This window comes from Melospiza georgiana, chromosome 9, assembly GCF_028018845.1.
Source record: "Melospiza georgiana isolate bMelGeo1 chromosome 9, bMelGeo1.pri, whole genome shotgun sequence".
Classification (NCBI taxonomy): Eukaryota; Metazoa; Chordata; class Aves; order Passeriformes; family Passerellidae; genus Melospiza; species Melospiza georgiana.
In genome coordinates this window covers 30,312,167-30,330,435 of record NC_080438.1, presented here as the reverse complement: position 1 = coordinate 30,330,435, position 18,269 = coordinate 30,312,167, and the positions used below count along the sequence as shown (strand labels likewise).

The 18,269-nt window shown below is 56.8% G+C and overlaps 1 protein-coding gene across 2 annotated transcripts; it reads right to left on the bottom strand.

Annotated features, from left to right (window-relative positions):
* Positions 1-762: 762 nt before the first annotated feature.
* AK4 (adenylate kinase 4) lies at positions 763-15,536 on the bottom strand. 2 transcript variants are annotated; one of them, XM_058030109.1, is made up of 5 exons: positions 15,176-15,536; positions 6,354-6,473; positions 5,010-5,182; positions 3,988-4,106; positions 763-3,244 (listed from the first exon to the last, which is right to left on the bottom strand). In XM_058030109.1, exons 1-5 carry the CDS (start codon positions 15,333-15,335, stop codon positions 3,130-3,132), a joined length of 687 nt encoding a protein of 228 aa, XP_057886092.1. In that variant the 5' UTR covers positions 15,336-15,536; the 3' UTR covers positions 763-3,129. The 2 variants fall into 2 exon arrangements, with proteins under 2 accessions (XP_057886092.1, XP_057886093.1); XM_058030110.1 differs by lacking the exon at positions 15,176-15,536 and adding an exon at positions 14,520-14,714.
* Between the last annotated feature and the right edge of the window lie 2,733 nt (positions 15,537-18,269).

Sequence of the window (18,269 nt, the reverse complement as noted above, 5' to 3'; positions counted from 1 at the left end):
CTCCCAATTCCCAGTTCCCAATTCCCAATCCCCAGTTCTCAATTCCCAGTTCCCAATTCCCAGTTCCCAATTCCCAATCCCCAATTCCCAATCCCAGTTCCCAATTCCCAGTTCCCAATTCCTGATTCCCAGTTCCCAGTTCCCAATTCCCAGTTCTCAATTCCCAATTCCCAGTTCCCAGTTCCAAATCCCCAGTTCCCAATCCCCAGTTCCCAATTCCCAGTTTCCAATTCCCAATTCCCAATTCCCAATTCCCAGTTCCCAGTTCCCAATTCCCAGTTCCCAATTCCCAGCACTCGTGATGGATTCCTGGGGCACAGGACATGGCCAGAGCCTCCCTGTCCTGATGCTCCCCGGGATTTTTATCAGGGAGAAGTTAAAAAGGGAATTCAAACCACTTTTCGTGCAGGGGGGTGGATGGAGATGGACTTTAGGACCCTCCCAACCCAAACCAGTCTGGAATTCTGGGATTCCGGGGTTCTGGGACTCCAGGTTAAAGATGGGAGGACTGGAGCAAATGGCTGCATCCAAACTGGCTTTTTAACTAATATTTTGCATTATATCAGATAAAGGACCCAAAGAGCTGTGCTGTGTCCAAACCCAAATCCTGAGGGAAATCAATTCCCACCTTCCTGCAGGGATGCTCTGATTCCTCTTCTTCCCCTCTCCTCCTCCTCAGCTCCCTCAAAGGAACTCCAGGTCAACACTGCCCTGCTGCCTTGGCAAGGCATTGCCCACACAGACTGTGCCAGCACAGGGATCAGCAGGAGAAAATCTTTATTTACATCTCAAGAGAGAGCAGTAGCACAGCTGCAGCGATTCACCGGCAAGAAAACTCTGGCAAGAAAACTCCGGGAAGAAAACTCGGCGCAACATTCCTGGGGGGGAGAGAGGCTCCTCCCTCCACACAGTATCTCGGGTCGGTACAAAATTGCTGTGGCTTTACAAAAGGCTCGGGGTTCACAGTAAAACACCCACGGGGAGCACGGCAGGGGCACAGCCAGGGACAAATTCCCTGCTGGAGTTTGGTCTCGGAAAATGCAACAGGTCTGGTAGAAAATTCCAGCCCGAGGGCCGGAGGCATGCACAGCCACGGGATTTCTACACCAGTTATAGGGCTGGAAGCCTGGAAAAGGCATCTGCAGACCCGTCCTGTGCTGGGCTGCATGGAATTCTCTCTTCAGGAGGAATTTTGCAGCGGGGAAGGACAGGACATAAGGACAGGACAAGGCAAAGCAGGGATCAGCCCCTCTGCCTGGCACTCAGCTGCTTTTACAGCCTAAAAAAACCCCTAAAACCTCCTCCCCTCCTGCCCAAAGCTGCTCCAAAGAAAGCAGCAGACAGGTTTTGGCTGTGTCGGGATTTGTGTCTAAAACCAGCCCAGACCTTCATCCCAGGGTGGTGGGAAAATCCCAAATCTCTCTGAAATAGGCTTTCCCTGCCAGCTGGAAGATTTGCAGCCTCCCAGCACCAGGGCATGGAAAGGCCTCCTGGGCCAGCAGTGAGAGCTGACAATGCCTTTGTTCCCACCTGGAAAATTCCCACCTGGAGCAGGGTGGGAGCACTTTGGCCTCACCCCAGGCAGGGGTGAGCAGGGGGATGTGGGCAGGGATCCCACTCTGGCTCCACCAGGATGAAGCAGATTTTAGGGAATCCTTGGTCAGCACCAGGATGCTCGGCTGGGATAAACAAACTCAGGCAGGAGCTGGAGTTTCACACCTGGAAAAAATCCCTTAAAAATCTGGTCAATCCCCTTGCCCTGCTGTGGGACACAGGGAAAATAAAGGGAAAATAATCCCAGGGACATGCAGGAGCACAAAGGTGCTCTGATTAACCCCAGAGGTGCCAGCAGTGCCAGGATCCTGCCCTCCTGTGAGCCCCCCTGGCAGAAGCAGAATTCCCTGCAGATCCAGCAGCTCCATGCACAATTCCCAAAAGGTGATGCTAAAATTCAGCACTTTCTGTTTGTTTGTTTGCTTTAAACTTTTACAAATACACATCTTGCTTTTATTTTCCTTTTTTTTTCTTAAATATATAGTTTATAAAATAAGGCAACTCGAGGAGACCAGAACTGTCCCCATTGCTCGGGTACTGCCTCCTACAAAAAGAGAGTGACAGTACTTCCAGTTGAGAAAAGCCCAGCCCCACCACAACCCAAGGATGCTGAAAATTGTGGGAGAACACCTGGGCATGGCCCTGGCTGCATCCCAAGGAAGGAAATCTCTGGGGTTTCATGGGGAGGAGTCGCTTTGCTGGGGGACACAGCAGGAGCAGCTGAAGGGACCCCTGGCCAGGGCATCTCGGGGACAAAGGCAGCACAGAAGATGGAATGAGCTGATTCCTCCCCAGAACTGAAGCACAAGTGGAGATAAATCTTTGGGAGAAACTCTTAGGACTTTGCTGTCTTGGAATGTTGAAAGCTATAAACCAGGAAAGCACAGAGGAGTGCAACTCATCCCCAGCCCAGATCGTGCTGAGTGTCACAGCATTCCATAAAAACCTGTACAGCAGCTTTTCCAGCAGGGAACTCAGCTCTCCCCATGGAAGGGGTGCAAGGGAGAGTTTGACCTCCAAGCTTTTCCTCTTTTGTGTGTATTCATGCTGGAAATGTGAGCCCCACATCTCTCAGCTTTGTAGTGCACACACTTTCCATGTTGCTCCCAAAATTCCCACTGGGCTGAGTGTTGCTTTCTAGAGCTTTATTTCTCTGAGAAATACACTTAATAGAAAATAATTTATAGAAAAAACCACCTCAGCCTAGAGAGTCCTCAGCAGTAAATGGTCCTGTGGAGCAGCAGGATGGCACGTGTGGGCTCAGCCAGGGACTGGGGCTGGAAAGGGATGGCAAGGACACCATGGCAAAGCTGTGCAAACCTGGAATGACCAACACCCCTGTCAGCACCACCAATCCAGGATGGACCACGGGCAGGAAAGCTCCACAGCCCCAAAATAGGGAAAAAACCCCTTATTCCAGCAGACTTGACCTTCCAAACAAAGATCTGATCCTGGCTGTAACTGGTACCCACCAATGTCACCCAGCCATGAGCACCCAAGCCCAGCACAGCCCTGGCACTGCACTGGGAACCAAATCCAGGATGGAATGAGATCCTGGTGCTTGGCATGGGCTGGTTAGTGCTCCTCCTCCGAGAGGATGGGTGGGATCCTGCTGGACAGCAGGCTGTACACATAGGGCCAGATCTTGTTGGTCTCTGTGCCAGAGAAGGAGTGAAGGATGCCCCTGCTCCTGGAAAAGAGGTGGGAGAAGTCAGGAGAAGCCATCCCAACCAAGAAAGCTTGGACAGGGGTAGCGGAGGTGTCCTTGCTCATGGCAGGGGATGGAATGGGATGGGCTTTAAGACCCCTTCCAACCCAAACCATTTTGGGATTCTGCTTGGGATTCTGCAGTTCTGTCCCTTCTCCTGCAAGGACAATTTTGGTCCCCACCATGTGCTTAAAAACACCTGGACTTCTACTCCCTTTCAGCAGCAGATTTACCACCCTGCAGCAATCCATCATTCCCAGACTGGCCAGGGGCACAGCAGCCCCACAATTCCAGGGACAGCAGCCCCACAAGGGGAACAGGCCCTGGAACTCCCCTGTTGTCCCAGCAGATCCATCTGAGCCAGTGCTGGGGTCTCTCCCTTCTCCTGCCCTCCTGCCAACCTCCCTGTGCTTCACCCAAACCCCTCGGTGCCCTGGATGGATTTTTCATGGCATGTCCCACTCTGGATTTGGCCAAACTGCCCCTCCCATGTGCTGAGCCCAGCAGGACCAACAGGAGCTGGGAATTTCTCTGGATCATCTTCCTTCCTCCAAGGGAGGCCCCGTCCAGGCTCAGGGCTTGGCCCCAAAAATCTGCCAGGGCTTTTTGGGATGTGGGCAGGACACAAAGAGCCTGGTGGTGGTTCTGAGAGCCCTGCTGGTGGTTCTGAGAGCCCTGCTGGGGTTCTGAGAGTCCTGCTGGGGTTCTGCTCGTGCCCAACTCACTTGTAGAGCTCTATCACGGGCTTGGCAGCATCTTTGTACTTCCTGAGGCGAGCGGCCACAGCCTCGGGCCTGTCCTCATCGCGCTGCACCAGCGGCTCTCCCGTCAGGTCATCCACACCCTGGGGGACACAGAGCACACAGGGACATCAGCACCCATCACTGAGGGGACACAGAGCACACAGGGACATCAGCACCCATCACTGAGGGGACACAGAGCACACAGGGACCTCACCCACCCCATCACCCGCCCTGCAGCTGCCACAGGCCTCATCCTGGTCATGCCTCAGGTTTGGCTTTTCTATTTTCACATTCTGTGCTGCTTTAGTGTGAGGGTCTGGGCTTCATGTTAAGTGTTGGTGAGCTCTGTGCACAGAGCAGGGAGACAAAACAATTCCTGCTCCAGCTGGGCACCAAGGACAAATGATCCAAATCTCAGCCCAGGAGCACAAACCCCGTGGGCTGGAGAGAGAAAAACAAGCAGGGTGGGACTGCCTGGGCTAAAGCTGGGATGGGACAATGAACTGCAAGGTGTAAATGGAGCAGAACTGATCCCAGGGACAGAGCCCGTGCCCGGCCGTGCATTTTGGGGCCATTTTGGTTCATCTTGGGTGCAGCCCTGGCTGGGCTCTGGTGCTGCCCAAGGTGGATCCATGGAGGAGATCCTGTGAATAAATCCCTGCTTTATTCTGGGACTCTGTCCAGCCTCTGCTCCACAGCAGCCTGCACTGTCTGTACAAGTCCTGCTTTCCTCAGGAAAGGGGCAGAATTCCTCAGAACAATTCCTCAGAATATTTAGCGCAATCCCCCAGGAAAGTTTAGCGTAATTTCTCAGAATGTTTAGCACAACTCCTCAGGGAAGTTTAGCACAACCCCTCAGAACATTCAGCCCAATTCCTCACGGCTCCCAGCCCTTCCAACCAGGACCTCACCTCAGAGCTCCCTCAGCACCCCAGCTCCTGCAGGGACAGGCTCCCTGTCCCGTGTTCCCCCCTGTGGGAGGCTGCAGTGCCTCAGGCCCTCACCTGGCTGTGGGGAGGGTTGAAGTCCATGTTGTAGACGCGGCCGCTGCCCGGGTGCACCCAGCGGGCGCTCAGCCGATCCTTCAGCGTCTCGAAGGGGATGTTGAGGCTGATCACCAGGTCCAGCTGGCAGATCCCATCCAGGGCCCGCGCCTGCCCCAGCGTCCGAGGGAAACCTGGGCGGGCACGGGGACACGGGGAGGGGAATGAGCGGCTGGGAAGCAGCGGGATGGAGCCGGAGCCGTCCCCGAGGCAGCTCCGGAGCCGCGGGCCCGGCCCCGCTGCGGCACAGGCGGGGAAAGGCAGACACCGCCATATGGCTCCAGGAAAAAATAGCTCCTGCAGCAGCCACCGCTCCCGAAATGCGACACCCGGGGCTCAGCTGGACCTGCACGGGGGCTGGGGGCAGGCAGGGGGACACGGGCAGCGGCAGAACAGGGATCAGTGATGGAATGATGAGGGGAAATGTGAAGGGACAGCACAGACTGATGAGCACAGACTGGGGACAAACTGCTGGCTGATGTGGGGACATCAGGGAGACTGCAGTGAAATGATCCTGTCCTCCTTGGGACAGCCAGTGAGCAGCTGGAGCAGAGAATTCCAGAATCCCAGATGGTTTGGATAGGAAGGGACTTTAAAGACCTGAAGGGAGCCCACAGGAAAGATGGAGAAAGATCTTTTACAAGGGATGGAGGGACAGCACACAGGGAATGGTTCCCACTGCCAGAGGGCAGGGATGTTGGGATATTGGGATATTGGGAATTGTTCCTGAGAGGGTGGATAGGCCCTGGGATAGAATTCCCAGATTTGCTGTGGCTGCCCCTGGATCCCTGGCAGTGCCCAAGGCCAGGCTGGACACTGGGACAGTGGGGCACCTGGGACAGTGGGAGGTGTCCCTGCCCATGGCAAGGATGAACCTGGATGAGCTTTAAGGTCTCACCCAATCCAAACCACTCTGGATTCTTTGATTCTCCTTCCAGCCATGGCCAGGGAGCCCAGGCCGTGCATGTTTGCCCTCAGCTCCTCCCATCCCTTCACCTCAGGTGGCTTTTGGGCGGGGATCGAGGAGCTGCTGCACACACACGCACGTGAAGGAGGGAAGAAGTTTTTCCTGGCGTGTCTCCAGCCCTGCCCTGCTCTGTGGAACACCCAGCTCCTCTCCCTGCCCTTCCCTTTCCCGGCCGCGAGCCAAGGGCTCAGCTGGACACGCACGTGCCGAGGCCAGCGGGACACGTCCCTGCAGAGCTCAGCTCCTGCCTCTGCTCCCACCTCCTCTCTCCTGGGGCTGCCAAACCATGGGGAACAGGGCAATGTCCCCAAGGGGCTGGGGTCCCCCTCTGCACTCACCGTCGAGCAGCCAGTGCTGCTCCCGCCGCTTCTCCAGCTCGGCCATCATCACGCGGGTGATGACGTGGTCAGGCACCAGCAGCCCTCGCTCCAGGTACTGCTGGGCCAGGGCTCCAGCTTCTGCTCCAGACAAGAAAGAAAAAGAGAGGAAAAAATAAAAAATCATGACATTTCTACTTCAAAAATATCGCACCCCCTCAAATTCTGCCTGGGAGATTGTTGGCAGTGTCGCTGTGCTCACGGTGGAAAGGCCACAGGCTCCTTTTGGGGTAGAATTCCTGAGGTACCTGGGAGCAGCATGCTCCTGCTGGGCCTCAGCCAAGCCACACTGATGGAGAGAGAAGCCCTGGGTGTGCTCCTGTGGTTTGGGACGTGGCTCCCATGTGGGCACAGGTAGGGACTGCCCCAAACACCTGAGCCTGCTTCCCATCCCCAGGGCTGAAGGATTTCCCAGCCTCCACTTAAGATAAGCTCAGGTAAGAAAATTATCCTCAAGATCACATCCTTGAGAACATAATTGTGGTAATTGCAAGGTAAGCGCACATTGCTGGGCTCCTGCCTGGCTCTCCTCAGCCTCAGCTGCTTCTGGAGGCTGGAGAGGGACTGGGGACAAGGGATGGAGGGACAGGACTGAGGGAATGGCTCCCACTGCCAGAGGGCAGGGATGGATGGGAGACTGGGAATTGGGAATTCCTGGCTGGGAGGGTGGAGAAGATTTGGAATAGAATTCCCAGAGCAGCTGTGGCTGCCCCTGGATCCCTGGCAGTGCCCAAGGCCAGGCTGCAGCACCCTGGAACAGTGGGAGGTGTCCCTGCCATGGCAGGGAGTTGAACTGGATGAACTTTAAGGTCCTTTCCAACTCAAACAACTCCATGATGGATGTTTGCCATGATTTTCTTTCAGCCCCTCAGAAACACAAAGAAAACATTTGGAAAATGGAAATATTCTTTGTCCCTGTGTGTGACAAGCCCTGCTCCTGCCCCAGGAGAGCTCCAGCCCCTCTCCCTTCGGACCAGGACCCCACGGACACCCCTTCTGCTGTCTTCCCACTGCAGCTGAAATAGCGTTTGTCACCAGAAATGAACAATCCCCTGATCTATTTTTTGCACCCTTTCTGGTGAGGACAGCACATTTCAGCCCTCTCCAAGTGAGAGTCCTCTCTAAAAATAACCCCAGGATCCTGCACTGGAGGCAGCTCCGGCTCTCCAGCACCTGCACCTGCCGGGGGTGAACTCCTCAGCTGCAGGAGGGCTTTCTGCAAGGTAAGCAATTCTTGGAGAGAATTCATCTGTCCTAAGGAAGAACCAGCCTGGGCAGGGGTCCAGTTTTTGGGCCATCAGTTTGGGAAGGACACTGAGACACTGGAGTTCATCCAGAGGGGGCAACGAGGCTGGAGAGGGGCTGGAACACAAACCCTGTGAGGAAGCCCTGAGGGAGCTGGGGGGGCTCAGCCTGCAGAAAAGGAGACTCAGGGGTGCCCCCATCACTCTCACAGCTCCTGGAAGGTGCCTGTGCTCACCTGGGGCTGGGCTCTGTCTGCAGCAGCACTGACACAGCCAGAGCACACAGCCTCGAGCTGCACCAAGGGAAATACAGGCTGGAGAGCAGGAAAAGCTTTTCACAGAAAGGTGATAAAGCTCTGGAATGGCTGCCCGGGGAGGTGGTGCAGTCCCCATCCCTGGTGTGTTTAACAAAGCCTGGATGTGGCACTGGGTGCCAGGGGTGAGTTGGGGTGTGGGGCTGGGTTGAACTTGATATCTTGAAAGGCTCTTCCAACCCAGCCATTCTGTGATTCTGTGAATTGTGTGAATTCTGTGGCACGCTCCCAGGTTTAACCCAGCATCCAAAGAGTCTGCCTGGAGAACGCTCAGATTTTTCCCTGCTGTGTGTGACGAGTCCTTCTCCCGGCGCAGAAGGAAGGTCCAGCCTCCTTCTCCCTGGAGCAGGGCCAGGAGTGCAGGGTGCTGGAATCCAGCATCCCACCTGCCTGGGAGCGGGGCAGCAGCGCTGACTCACGGCTGAGTCACCGGGATCATCCCCCTGCCTCCGTGCAGCAGGAATTCCAGCTGGCCCCGGGCACAAAACACCTTTTCCCAATGACAGCTTCTTTGTCACCTCCCAGACGTCACCACCTTCCTGGGAAAGCCAAGGACGCGGGGATGGAAAATGCAGCCTGCGGATTGTGCAAACAGCACGGAGCCCTGAGGGCAGCGGCACTACAAAAACAGGATTTGGGATTTTTTTAATATTTATTGGCGTGGTGCGTGCAGTGCCAGAGGCTCGCAGGGAATGAGCTCGCTGAGGGGCTGGGCTGCTCCAGGAGGAGCTGCTGGGCAAGGTGTGACTGTCACCCAAAGGGGGATGGACATCCAGGGGACCAGGGGGTGTCACACAAGGTCTGGCTGTCACCTGTCACAGAGATGTTTTATGAAAAATCCTTTCCTTAGGATTTTTCCTCCTGAGAAGCTGAGAGGCCTCAGGAACAAAATGCAAACAATGGTTATCTGCTGCTGTGGAATGCAACCGGTGCATCTGGGATTGGTCTCATGTGGTTGTTTCTAATTAATGGCCAATCACAGTCAGCTGTGCAGACTGTCTCAGTCAGCCTTTGTTATCATTCCTTTTCTATTCTTAGCCAGCCTTCTGATGAAATAATTTCTTCTATTCTTTTAGTACAGTTTTAATATAATATATGTCATAAAATAATCAATCAAGCCTTCTGAAACATGGAGTCCACATTCTCATGTCTTCCCTCATCCTGGGACCCCTGCGAACACCACCACAGTCACCCAAGGAGGGATGGACATCCAGGGGACCAGGAGGTCTGGCTGTCACCCTGAGCAGGGATGGCCATCCCAGGAGCCTGGAGAGGCCACACAGGGTCTGGCTGTCACCCCAAGGAGAGATGAACATCCCAGGAGCCTGGAGAGGCCACAGCAGGTCTGGCTGTCACCCTGAGCAGGGATGGCCATCCCAGGAGCCTGGAGAGGCCACAGCTGGTCTGGCTGTCACCCTGAGCAGGGATGGCCATCCCAGGAGCCAGGAGAGGCCACAGCAGGTCTGGCTGTCACCCTGAGCAGGGATGGCCATCCCAGGAGCCGGGAGAGGCCACACAGGGTCTGGCTGTCACCCTGAGCAGGGATGGCCATCCCAGGAGCCGGGAGAGGCCACAGCAGGTCTGGCTGTCACCCTGAGCAGGGATGGCCATCCCAGGAGCCGGGAGAGGCCACACAGGGTCTGGCTGTCACCCTGAGCAGGGATGGCCATCCCAGGAGCCGGGAGAGGCCACAGCAGGTCTGGCTGTCACCCTGAGCAGGGATGGCCATCCCAGGAGCCTGGAGAGGCCACACAGGGTCTGGCTGTCACCCTGAGCAGGGATGGCCATCCCAGGAGCCGGGAGAGGCCACACAGGGTCTGGCTGTCACCCTGAGCAGGGATGGCCATCCCAGGAGCCTGGAGAGGCCAAAGCTGGTCTGGCTGTCACCTGAGGCCAGCTGGCCGCCCCAGGGAGCAGCTGTGGCCCAGCAGGGCTGCTGGAGCCAGGCCTGGAGCTGCAGGCCGGAGCAGCCCGAGGCACAGCGGGGCTGGGCAGGGAGTGTGGGAACACAGCAGAGCCCCCCAGCCCCGGGGTGCAGCTTTCCCACGGCCCAGGACAGACGGACAGCTCTCCACGGCTCCACCACGGACATCCCTGCTGCTGCCCTGTCCCCTCTGTGTGTGGAGCTCCTGCAGCTTCTCCCTCCTCCACAGCACTGCCCCATCCCCTCTCTCCAGCAGGAACAGCCCTGGACCTGCAGGAAGGGCTCTCCAGACCCCCGGGATGTGCAGAGAGCATCACCCCATCCCCAATTCCAGCCCTGGGGGTTCCTTCCAGGCAGTTTAAACTCCAAATTTAACATTTGCCATCCCCTTTCCAGCCCCCAGCCCGTGGAAAGCTCCATTCCAAAGGGGAGCAGGGTCTGGGAGCCCTTCCTGAGCAGGGAGGGAGACTCTGGCCCCCCGTAAGGAGCTGGGGCTCACCCTATAGCACCAAACCCCATTGCTGGGCTGGTCACAGGGGTGCAGGCTTTACTCTGCACTTACTCCAGGGAGCAAAGGGCTTTTCAGTGTGCTGAGCTCAAAGCCAGCCTTCCAACTGCAGCTCTAATCCCATTAATCTGATGACTGAGGGTTTAATCTGCCCTGAAACTCACGGGACTCCAGCTCGCTGTGGCTCCCCCCACGTGGCCTTGATCTGTCCCCAGGGATGTGTCCCAGCCCCAGGGGACAACTGATGATAATAACAGGTTATTTCTTTGGGATTGTTGAAGGAGAAAGGAGTTAGGTTGTAGTGGTTTCAAATTTTTAAATTATTTTATTAATTATTTTCGAGATTTTGAAGTAATTTTCAAGAATTTGAATTTTTTTAATGAATGACAAATATTGGATAATTTTAGGGATTGTTTGATGGTTTAATGTGGAGTTTTGTAATTTTTTTAATTAATTTTTTTGGCATTTAGATTTTTTTTTAGGGATTATTGGATTCTTTAGATGGTGTCCTGGGGTGGCTGGGATTGTTTATTTTTTAAGATACTTTTAGAGCTGTGAGTCTATTTGTGGTTTTTATAAAAAATTTTATTTTTAGTTTTATTTTTATTGAGATAATAAGGGGTTTTTTTTAATTGTAATAAGGTTTTTTTTAATTTAATTGTAATTTTTTTTTAATTGTAATAAAAAATTGGGATTTTTTATAATAGAGCATGCATAATTGCTGGGGTTTTATTAGTTTTTTAATTGTAACTATGGTTTTACTTTGTAGTATAGAGTGGTATTTTTTATATTTGTAAGTTGTAAGGTGTTTGTAAGGGATGTGGTATTTGTAAGGGACACGTTCCAGCCCCAGGGGACGTGTCCCAGCCCCAAGGCCACCCGGCAGCCACCCAGGGCCAGGCAGGACAGGCTGGAGGAGAAGCTGTTCCCAAACACAGCCCTGGGCAGCCTCCAGAGCCTGCAGCACAACCCTGGACTTTCTCCCTGTCCAAAGCCTTTTCCAGGAGTTTGTTTTTGGGTTTTTTTTCTCCCATTATTTAGGCTACAGCAGCCCAGTCTGGAGCTGACAGAGGAGGAACCCTGGGGGTGAATGGGGCACCAATGCACCACCACAGTTAAACCACAGCAGGTGTCACCCCAGTTTTGGGACCCTTTTCCTGACACAGATGCTGCACCCACCCTGCCCTCAGCATCAGGAGGTGATTTTAGGGAGCAGGAGCCTGATGGGGCCCCAAATTTGGGCTTGCAGGGTGGGCAGTGGGGTGTGAAAGGTGCCTGTGCTCAGCTGGGGCTGGGCACTGACACAGCCAGAGCACACAGCCTCGAGCTGCACCAAGGGAAATACAGGCTGGAGAGCAGGAAAAGCTTTTTGCAGAAAGGTGATAAAGCTCTGGAATGGCTGCCCGGGGAGGTGGTGCAGTGCCCATCCCTGGGGGTGTTTAACAAAGCCTGGATGTGGCACTGGGTGCCAGTGGTGAGTTGGGGTGTGGGGCTGGGTTGGACTCGATGATCTTGGAGGTCTCTTCCAACCCAGTCATTCCATGAATTCTGTGAATTCTGTGAATTCTGTGAATTCTGTGAATCTGTGAATCTGTGAATTCTGTCTGGAGAGCAACAGCCAGGACTGGGAGAGATCCCAGGGATCAGGGATACAGCAGGGATCTATGGAAAAGCAGGGACTGTCAGGCTGCATCCCTGGGCTCAGCTCTGGCCACCAAGCAGGCCAGTGTGGCCAGCAAAGGCCACAATCCATGGGAAAGGTGTGGAGAAGGGCTGTGGGGCCATGCACAGCCCACATCCCCCAGGGAATTTTGTTTTGTGCACGCTCACAGAGGAAATCTGTCACGAGGAAAGGACAGGAGCCACTCCTGGCTCCAAGAGAGCACCTGACAGGGAGCAGTGGGACAGACACCAGACCCACAGATCCCCAGCCAAAGCCAAGACAAGCAATTCAGTTGTTTGGCAAATGAGCTGAAGGGTCCTGCTAAGACCTGGGGATGCTGCCAACACCAGAGACAACCACCTGGGTTCCGGGGCAAATGCTGGCCAGAAAAATGGCTCACCACCCTCCAGCACCCCTGCCTGGCACCAAAACACAGCCTGAAAGTCTTCCAAGGTGTTTCAAAGGCCTTTCCCTGGAGCAGAGCAGCCATTGCTGACAGGCACTAATTAGGGGACACACGGCTGGGGGCGGATGTGCCTGGAGCACAACTCAAAGCCCTCCAGCAGCAGCAGCAGCCGTGCATTCAGCTGCTTCACCTGCCCCAAAAGTGATCCTTGTTCCCTGTGACCACCACCAGCAGCTCCAGCAGCGTCCTGGAATGCTCTCCATGCTGGAACTCAGCTTTCCTCCAGCAGCAGGAGCCCCCCAAACCCTCAGCTGTGGCCACTTCATGCCTGGCAGTGGCCAGCAGGAAAATCCCTGGAGCACTGACACAGCAGGCCAAGATCCCTGTGAAAACACAGGATTCACAGTTGCCTTTGGGAGGATGAGGCTGTAATGGGTCTGTTGGTTCTGCAGAGCCCCAGCTCCCCACAAGCACAAAGCTGGTGACGCAGCTGAGCTGACAGACTTGGGAAGAGGAGCTGCTTCCACCTCGTTTCCCCCGGAGCACAGTCATGTAACAGCTTGTCCAAAGCAAACAGCAGAAAAAAACAAAAACAAAAACTAAAAAAACCCAAATAACTGGAGCTCACTGAGAGCTGTTACACAGGCTGAGTCAAAGGTGGGACCCAAATGTCACGCCAGATGAACCAAACCACGGCTGGTTTCCTTCTGAGTAATTTTCCCTGCATTTCTCCGTGTTGTTTCCTTCTGAATGTACCCAAGACACCTTCAGCTAACTCTCCTTGGTTCTCAGTGTCCCCGGAGGAGCTCTGTGGCAAGAGCACGGACTGAAAAGTGAAGTTTGGGACAGTTGGTTGTTCAGAGCTTGGGCTGTGGCAGCACCGGCTGCCCCTCTCCACACACTGCACCTCTGCTCGCTTTCCAGCCCAGCTTTCTGTCCTTCAGCCAAAGCCCTCACCGAGATTTTCCAAATTTTCTAAAGAAAACATTATTGTCCTTTTTATTTACAAAAGGAAATCTGGGTATTTTTACATGAGTGACCAGCGCAGAACTGCGTGCAACGCCCTTGTCGGACCACGCACCTCTCCAAAACTTTACCCTGCCTAATTTTCCTCCCTGTTTTTGCCATCCTTCTAAAATAGAAATCACTTCTGAATCCTCTCGGTTTGTTTTGCACCGAGGCCGTTTCACCGTTCCCTGCCCGGTGAGTCAGCTTCCCCCCGGTCGGTGTTTCACACATCAGCGGAGGACAGAAGGAAGCGCTGGGGAAAGAACCGCGCCGGGATTGCCCAATCCCGCCGGGCTGGGGCTCAGCACGGCAGCTCCCGAGCCCAGCCCGGAGCAGGAGCCCCTCACTGCCCGGGGGACACAGCACAGCTCATCCCGGCTCCAGGGCTTTGGGTGTCGGACACGGGATGGGCAGCGCTGCCCAGCCCTACAAGCCGGGAGCGCGGAGGTGCCCGTGCCAGGTGGGTGCTGAGCCCATCTCCTGCCGCTCCCCGCTCCTGGGACCCGGCCAGGGCAGCCGGCGATATTCCCGGCAGGTTTTCCCTCCGGACAGACGCTCCTTCCCAATCCATCCGTGCCGCCGTGGGAATGCCGCAGCATCCCGGCCATCTGCCGTGCATCCCCGGGGCAGGATGGAGTTATTGATAATCACAGGATGGAGTTATTGACAATCACAGCACAGCCCCGAGCCCCGCACAGCGCCCATCTCCCTGGGGTCTGCACCGGGCTCTCCGGAGCCGCGACCACCCCGCACAGCGATAACAGAGCCACGGACATCCCCGGCACCCGCGGCTCCCGATCGCGCTGCTCCCGAGCGGCTCCGAGAGCCCCGGCAGGAGGAGCAGGCGATGAATGAGCTGTGCCAAACGCACGGCAAGAAAACAACCTGTGGTGCACCCGCCGCGGACACGGATCCCATCCATCGCCGTCTCCAGCCCACCCCCATCTCCATCCGCATCCCCGCCGCGTCCCAGCGCTGCCCCGCCGGGGATGCGCGGGCAGGGACCCCCCGGTGCCGCTGCCGGTGCCGGTGCCGACGGGGCGGCCCCGCGGGCACTCACCGCCGCCGCCGCCGAGGCTCTCCCGCAGGAACTGCCCGCTGGAGAGGTGCTGGAGCCCGAAGCTGCGGGCGATCCTCTCGCACACCGTGCCCTTGCCCGAGCCGGGCGGGCCGAGCACCACGGCCCGCAGCAGCTTGGAGGCCATGGCCGGCTGCGGGCGCCGGAGCGCTGCGGGGCAGGACACGCGTCAGCCGCCCCGGCCGCGCTCCCCCCGCGCCGCCCGGACACATCAGCAGGGCGGGGGGACCCCGCGGCCGCTCCCCCGCCCGCCCCCTCGGGCCGCGGCACCCTGGGATTTGTAGTCCCGGAGCCGCCCGCGCATCCCCCGGCCCGACGGGGCCCCCGCGGTCCCGCACGGCCCGGCCCGGCGGGTCCCGGCTCGGCGCGGCCCGGCACGGCGCGCCCCGGCCCGGCACATCCCGGCTCGCCCGAGCCGCGCCGCCCGTGGAAGCGGCTCCCGGGGCACGTCCCGCACGCCCGGCACGGCGGAGCCCGCGGGGAGCCGGGGGGAACCCGCGGGGGACCGCGACCACCGGGGCGGGCACGGCGGCGGCGGCGGGCGGAGGGTGCCCGGCTGCGGACGGGCGGAACACGGGCCGCGGGCGTGCGGGATGGGCATGAACGGCTGGAAAGCGCGGCCGGGGAGCGGGTACAACCTGTGGATGGACAGCTGGAAAGCGCGGCCGGGGAGCGGGTACAACCTGTGGATGCACAGCTGGAAAGCACGGCCGGGGAGCGGGTACAACCTGTGGATACACAGCTGGAAAGCACGGCCGGGGAGCGGGTACAACCTGTGGATGGCACACACACACACATCCACACACACGCGAACACAGACACAGACACACACACACAGAGCCTGGAGGTGGTGCACAGCCCGCCGTGCCCAGGAGCTGCTCGGCGCTGGTGACACCGCGGGGAGTGTCTGTGTCACTGTGGACGTTCGTGTCACTCGCTGTGTGTCTGTGGGTGACTCCCTCTGCGTGTGTGGCTCCGCGGGTGCCGTTCCTTGTGTGTGTCCCTTCCTCAGTGCAGAATGTCACTCTCTCTGTGTCTGTGCGTGTGTCACTGTGCGTGTGTCACGGTCTGTGTCACTGTGTGTGCGTGTGTCACTGTGTCTCTGTGTGAGTGTCTCGCTGTCTGTGTCACTGTGTGTGTCTGTCACTCCGCGTGTGTCACTCCGCGTGTGTCACCGTCCCGGCGGGCGCAGCCCCGTGCCCACACCATGTCTGTACGGTGCCCACACCGTGCCCACACGGTGCCCACACGGTATCCACGCCGTGCCGTTCCCGGTGCGCGCCCCCGCGGCTGCCGCCGTGCCCGCGCTCGGGGGCGCGCGCCGCTCCCCGTCCCTCTCCCCCCGCCCCCCCCACCCGCGCGCGCCCCCGCGCCGCCCCCGGAAGCGGGCGCGGGTCACGTGGGCGCGCGGCGCTGCCATAAACACGGCAAGATGGCGGCGCTCACGCCGCCCGCCCGCCCGTGCTGCGTCATGTCGCGCCCCGGCCCCGCCGCGCCCGCAGGTGGGTCCGGCCCGGCGCGGCCCCGGGCACCGCGGGGTGGGCGGCCGGCGGCGGGGGGCGCGGGGCCGGCGGCGCCGGGCGCGGCGCTGCCCCGTGGCGCACTCGCATTTTCGGGGGCTGCGCGGGCGGGGCCGCCGCCCCCCCCTGCCCCGGGCGGGTCCCGGCGCTGCTGAGGGGCGAGCGGGCGGGGGGCGCTCCGCGGGATCGGGGCTCCCCGTCCTGCCCCGTCCCGTCCCATCCCGTCCCGTCCGCGGCCGCTGCCCGGCTTTCCCCTTCCCCGCTCCAGGTAAGCTCGGGCAGCGCCCCGGCAGCGAAGTTGGGAGGAGCGGCGGTGGCGGCCCGGGCTCCGCCGCCCCTCAGCGCCGCCGTGCCCGCCGCCGGCCGTGTCACCGCCCCGCGCCGCTGCATCCCCGTAACCAGCTGTTTGTTTTCTTCCCTCCTCAGGCTGGCGGGATTCGCGCTCAAACCGCGCCGGGGAAGATGGAGATGAGGTTTGTTCCCCTCAGGAGCCCGCGCGGGGTGAGAGCGGCTCGCAGCGCCCGGAGATCCTCGGCCCGTGCGTAGGGGTGGGGAGGGACCAGCCCCGGGGCTGTGGGCAGGGAATGTCCCCAGCCCCATCGCTGCGATGCCGAAGGAATTTTGGTTCCTATGAAACAACTGCAAAAATGTCACCAGCCCCAAAGGGGCAGGACGTGGGACTGGAGTTTAAAAACCAACCCGGCCAGCTTAAACGGGTTTCAAAGGTGAGAACTGACAGCAAACACTGCAAACTGGAGGGGTTTTTTAAAAAGTTTATGGAAATTTGCAGGGCCTTAGCAATAACAAGAACAAAAATGTATGCTGGACTCCAAAATTAATGTGGGGTTTGCTATAAAAAGGTGGGGTTTTTTCCAGGTAAATGGAGAACCTGCTTGAGCTTTCTGCATCAGGTCTGTGTAGCTTTAGTCTGGCTGAAGCAAAGCAAAAATCAGTGTGTGTGTGTGTGTGTGATGCAACACAACAAACTGTATTTGAACTGGGGGAAGAGCTGGCTCCTCCAGATAAAATGGCATCAGCCCTTGGAATACGGGTGTGACTCCAGCAGCTGCTGTTGCAGAGGGTGCTGGGGAGGAATTGTTCCCCCTCTCCCTTTAAAACCCTGATAAGGAACTGCTGGAGCAGTAAAATCCTGATAGAGTGATCAAAGCACGCTTGAATTGCAAAGCAGTGATTCTTCTCTCATCACCTCAGCCTGTGAGATGTAGAATTCCCAACCCCACACTTAAGCCATGCTGAAATCAGTAGGATTCCTCACCTGGAATACCAATGGTGGTGTGAGAGCACCTGGGAGTGAGAGCCAAGGGCTCGTTGCTCATGCAGCTCCTTTCCTTTTCAAAACCCACCCTTGCACGGACAGAATCCATTAATATTTTTAGCAAGTTTTTGTTGTGCTTTCCTAGCAACAGCCAATTCCTTAATGATTAATCCCCAAACTGTGGCAAATCTGCAAATTTGGGGATGCATGCTGAAGTCATCTGTGCTGCCTGACGTCAGCATTGCATAATCTGTTGACTGTCCCCCTTTTATGTAATGTATGTTTGGAGTTTGTTTTAAAATGTGCAAATGTTTTTTTTTCCCCTGCGTGCTGCTGCTCCCATATTCCACGTTTGCCTCTCCGTTGCCCTCTGGAGTTGCAAACTTGTAAGGCAGCGTTTGCACGGCTGGATCCAGCCCAGCATTTTGTGTTTGTCTCCCAAAAACAGCCTCTGGGACATCTCAGCACCTTCTCTTTGCCAGGTGAGTTATTTAGAGTGTTAAAAACAAAAAAAAAAAAAAAAAAACCACAAACAAGTTTTGGAGTTTCTGCTTCCTGCTGGTGGAAACATGGAAGCTCCTTGTGCTGCTCCATCAACATCATAAATGGACTTTTATTGGAAACTTAGTAACACATTAACTTTGGCAGCATGGAACCCTTGTGTTTTCTTGAAGTCATTTCAGAACTTGATGTATCCAATTCCCTCAGGCAACGTGGGGGTGGTAGAAATAATTTTGTGATGTTTTCAGGAATGCCTGGTTTTAGGAAAGAAAAAAAAAGCCAAGAGGGGGTAAAGTTGCAGACGTGCACAACAAAGTGGTGGGTGGAGAAATAGTTCCATGATCTTTTCAGCAGTGCCTGTTTTTAAGGAAGGGGAAAAAAAAACAATGGAGGGCAGTAAATATAGGTTGATGGAAGCTTGTAATTTAACAAATT

What these genes read in the sequence shown, in the direction of transcription:
- AK4 (XM_058030109.1), bottom strand. Translation starts at nt 15,335, where the DNA reads ATGTGTGTGTGTGTGCCATCCACAGGTTGTACCCGCTCCCCGGCCGTG. An exon ending in TCAACCCTCCCCACAGCCAG is followed by an intron (nt 4,107 to 5,009) that starts GTGAGGGCCTGA and finishes TGTGTCCCCCAG; the next exon opens with GGTGTGGATGACCTGACGGG. An exon ending in CCCGTGATAGAGCTCTACAA is followed by an intron (nt 3,245 to 3,987) that starts GTGAGTTGGGCA and finishes CCTCTTTTCCAG; the next exon opens with GAGCAGGGGCATCCTTCACT.